The sequence below is a fragment of the Pinus tabuliformis genome, chromosome 3_1 (assembly GCF_031772625.1).
Source record: "Pinus tabuliformis cultivar Carrire ecotype Pingquan chromosome 3_1, CPIR1, whole genome shotgun sequence".
NCBI classification, from domain to species: domain Eukaryota; kingdom Viridiplantae; phylum Streptophyta; class Pinopsida; order Pinales; family Pinaceae; genus Pinus; species Pinus tabuliformis.
This window is the reverse complement of record NC_142301.1, coordinates 718,568,405-718,572,143: the sequence shown is the minus strand read 5'-3', so window position 1 is coordinate 718,572,143 and position 3,739 is coordinate 718,568,405. Positions and strand designations below refer to the sequence as shown.

The 3,739-nt window shown below is 33.0% G+C and overlaps 1 protein-coding gene and 1 pseudogene across 1 annotated transcript; one reads left to right on the top strand and one right to left on the bottom strand.

Moving 5' to 3' along the window:
• LOC149189292 (uncharacterized) lies at nt 1–1,784 on the bottom strand. Its single transcript, XM_089410182.1, has 6 exons — nt 1,594–1,784; nt 1,199–1,432; nt 1,002–1,088; nt 656–772; nt 430–555; nt 1–186 (listed from the first exon to the last, which is right to left on the bottom strand). The coding sequence occupies exons 2-6, from the start codon at nt 1,337–1,339 to the stop codon at nt 1–3; spliced, it is 657 nt and encodes a 218-aa protein (XP_089266308.1). The 5' UTR covers nt 1,340–1,432; nt 1,594–1,784.
• A 516-nt stretch (nt 1,785–2,300) lies between these two features.
• LOC149189291 (LRR receptor-like serine/threonine-protein kinase ERECTA pseudogene) lies at nt 2,301–2,905 on the top strand (annotated as a pseudogene).
• The last annotated feature ends 834 nt before the right edge of the window (nt 2,906–3,739 follow it).

Below are 3,739 nucleotides of genomic sequence, written 5' to 3'. Positions count from 1 at the left end.
TCATTTAAACTTGCTGGAATGTTTAGCCTTCAAAGTAGCAAACCTAGTGGGTTTAGTGAGAGCAATGCTAGTTGAGCATATATGCTCTATGTATTGTTTGCGTGACTTGAACCCACGAGCTTTCAAGTCCTTTGGCGTGATTTTGGTCCTTTTAACCATAGCATCAACATTTATCTTTTTTGTTTTCTGTGGAAATTAAAACATTATCAATAAATATCAAAATCCACATAGATATAATGAAAATATGTTGACCATGTAACGAATATGAAAAGACATTTCATTGACTAGCTATCAATAAATATCAAAATCTATATAGATATAATGAGAATATGGTGAACATGTAAGGAATATGAAAAGAAAATGCATTAACTAGTCATAAAAAAATACGTCAATGTTATTATGAGCTAAGATATGTAGTATATAACTTACCTCTCCTAATTTATCTTGAAGTCTAGGTGAATGCCGCAATGGTTGAGGAGAATGTGATTTTTGCTGAGTATCATGTCCACCATCATACATGTGCAAAGGTGTTTTAGGAGATGTATATTCATTACTCTGAACATTAGATTATACATAGATATAAGTATGTGAATCAAAAAGAATTAAATGTAAAAATATGATAAAATTATAAGAGTATAAATAAATATAGTCTTACCTTGCATTGTGACATTGGACATGAAGATGGTTGTAGCATTTGAACCATTTCATTTCCATTCTTCTTAAGGCTTCTACAAGGGGTTTTCATTGATTGTGATGGTTCCAAAGGGAACACCTGCACCATAAATAAGAAATAACACACACGCACATAATAAAAAAAAATCAAAGATAAGGATATATAATACAGGACATCCATTTCTCATCCCATCATTATGGTAAAACATAACAATTTAATCCCATCATTATGGTAAAACATAACAATTTAATCCCATCATTATGGTAAAACATAACAATTTATATATTAATATTTTCGCTGGAATAGGTTATATGGATTAAAAACTTACTGGCCCAGTAACCCCTTGAAAACCTTGAAATCTAGGTGAGCGTCGCAATGGTTGGTGGCTTGAATTTGGGGAATTTTGTTGATTAGGCTATGCATATCAATAACAATGAGAAATTAGTATACAATTATAATAAATATAAATATTATTTAATGTTAAAATGTCTAAAAAATTAATATCTGCAAAAAAATGGACTCAACTGTGTTGTCATTGTCCTGATTGGTTTCATCAAAGTTTAATATATGGCTGTGCCCATCTGATCCTTCTTCCCCCACATCATCGGGAACCTCAGTGCTTGCTTTCTCTTTTATAGCAATATCTATGCGCTTCATTGTCTGCATGCGTCTACGAGGTAGACTCTGATCCCAACGTTGAATTTTTTCACAAATCCTTTGCTTCGAAGTGTCATTAAGCTGATCAAATGTAGCAACTGACTGTGAAAACAAGTTTCAATGAATTTAGTCCACAACAATAAATTAATATTAATAGAAAACATATACAGATAAATACTAATAAATACTTACAGCTGAAAGAATTTCTTCATTGACAATATTAATAAAAAATCATATACAAATAAATACTAATAAATACTTACAGCTGAAAGAATTTCTTCATTGACAAATCTTTTATATGCTTGTTGTCGTGCACGACATAGCCTTGCATCTAAGTCATATTGTATTTTGGCATTTTGCCTTTTAACTGCACTTGTTGATTTGACCGCCCATGTAGCATTTGCATCTCTTGCTCGACCTCTTTGACGTGGAGGAATTGGTGGGAGATTGTGGGTGGTAGTGCGATGATGATTAAGGCCAGATAGCTTAGATCGACTCAAATTCCCCGCACAGCCACCAACAAGACAAGTGAACACTTGCTTGGTGCCTTTGATAGTTACCTCCCATTCATGTCTAATTTCCTCCATTTTCTTACTTCCTTATAAATGAATATGTAAACAACAATGTTGTTAAAAACATCATAAAAACACATTAAAATAAAAATCAATATTCATATCTATTTTTTTGTGGTCACTGTTGCACATCCGGCAAGGACAAAGTCTGTAAGTGCTTTCATCCACTGATTTTAGTCTGATTTTAGTTTAACGATTATGTTTTTTTCTTTGGAATTTCTTGAAAGAAAAAAATTGCAGAGATTTTAGTAAATGTAAATAAAAATTATGTGTTTTTGACGGTGTTAAATTTATTTCTATTCTAAAAATATAATTCAAACACTGTATTTACAAAAATAAAATTTTTGAGATTTTTACCCAAATCCAAAATTCACTATAATAATAACATGTTTAGATCTTTGTGGCAATTGGATTGGATCACTTTGTGGGATATACTCCAGACAATCGAAAGGTGAAAACAGAAATAAATTTTAGATTCCATGGATTAGTTCTGTTTTGTGATTAAATTTCCTGTGAAATTATATTTTTAAGAGTATTGAGTTGATTTTGAAAATGGACAGCTTCCGTCTCAACACCAGCTATTGTTTGCATCTCGTTGGGTTCAGTTTTATTAGTATGTATGATCATTATAGCTCTCTACCGTTCAAATCAGCCTAAGCCATTTACTAAAGGGGATGCGAACAAAATGGGTCAAGGTATTATTTCTCTGGATCATATCATGGATTTAAGAATTATATCAACATCAATATGTGTCCTTTGTTTAAAAAATGCTTTGATGTCCTGACCAGGTTCTCCAAGGTTAGTAATATTGCACATGGACATGGCCCTTCTCATGTATGATGACATAATGCGATTGACAGAAAATTTGAATGAGAAATATATAATTGGTTATGGGGCTACGAGCACAGTTTATAAATGTATTCTCAAGAATTGTAAGACAATTGCTATTAAAAGACTATATATACACACACCATCCACAAAGTTTGCGGGAATTCGAAACTGAGTTAGAGACTGTTGGAAGCATTAAGCATCGGAATCTTGTATTTATTTTTCATAACAAATTTGCATGATGATGAATATCACCCAGGTATTCTTTCAATTGGAGGAACAATGTTCATGAATTTCTAGCGTACAATTAAATGGTGGAGTGCATGCATTTCTGTTGGCTCGTTAATGAATCATACAATTGAGTTGAAAGGATGCAAAATTTATGATTTTGAAAGTTTCCATTGCCTGCTAGAAAAAGCAGAAGCTCGTCCGGTTATTCACCAAAATTTGTGGGTATTTGTTACATGTATACTTACATTCCACTGGAAACCCTAATACAGTTTGTAGTCATTCTGAAAATGGACCCTGAGACTATGTGAGCTTTGGTTAGAACACCTAAGAGTTCCAGGTATGTTATCAACAATGCCCGATTGAACCAGATGACAGGGAAATATGCGACATCGACCTGGAAACCGGATGGAATGTAGCTACGAGCTGGGGAGATATTCTGTTGTTGTTGGATAGAAGACAGTCATGCAGGTCTTTCTTTTATTGACGTGATGGAAATGGAATAGCATCCTAATTTAGAGCTGACCAGTTTACAGGGAATCAACATGAAAGGTACTCCCGAAATACCACTTGTTTCGAGCTGCGAAGAGTTCAAATGAAACATAAAGTGGAGCCCGAAACGCCATTTGTTTTGAGGGTACAAATCACATACAAGAGAGGATTTACAGGGCGGATTAACTTAATAAGCAGTCAAAAATATATGTTTTACAGTATAAATTCCATTACAGTATATATTTTGGAACACAATTTAACTGTCTTTAAAAATGACTATTAATTAATT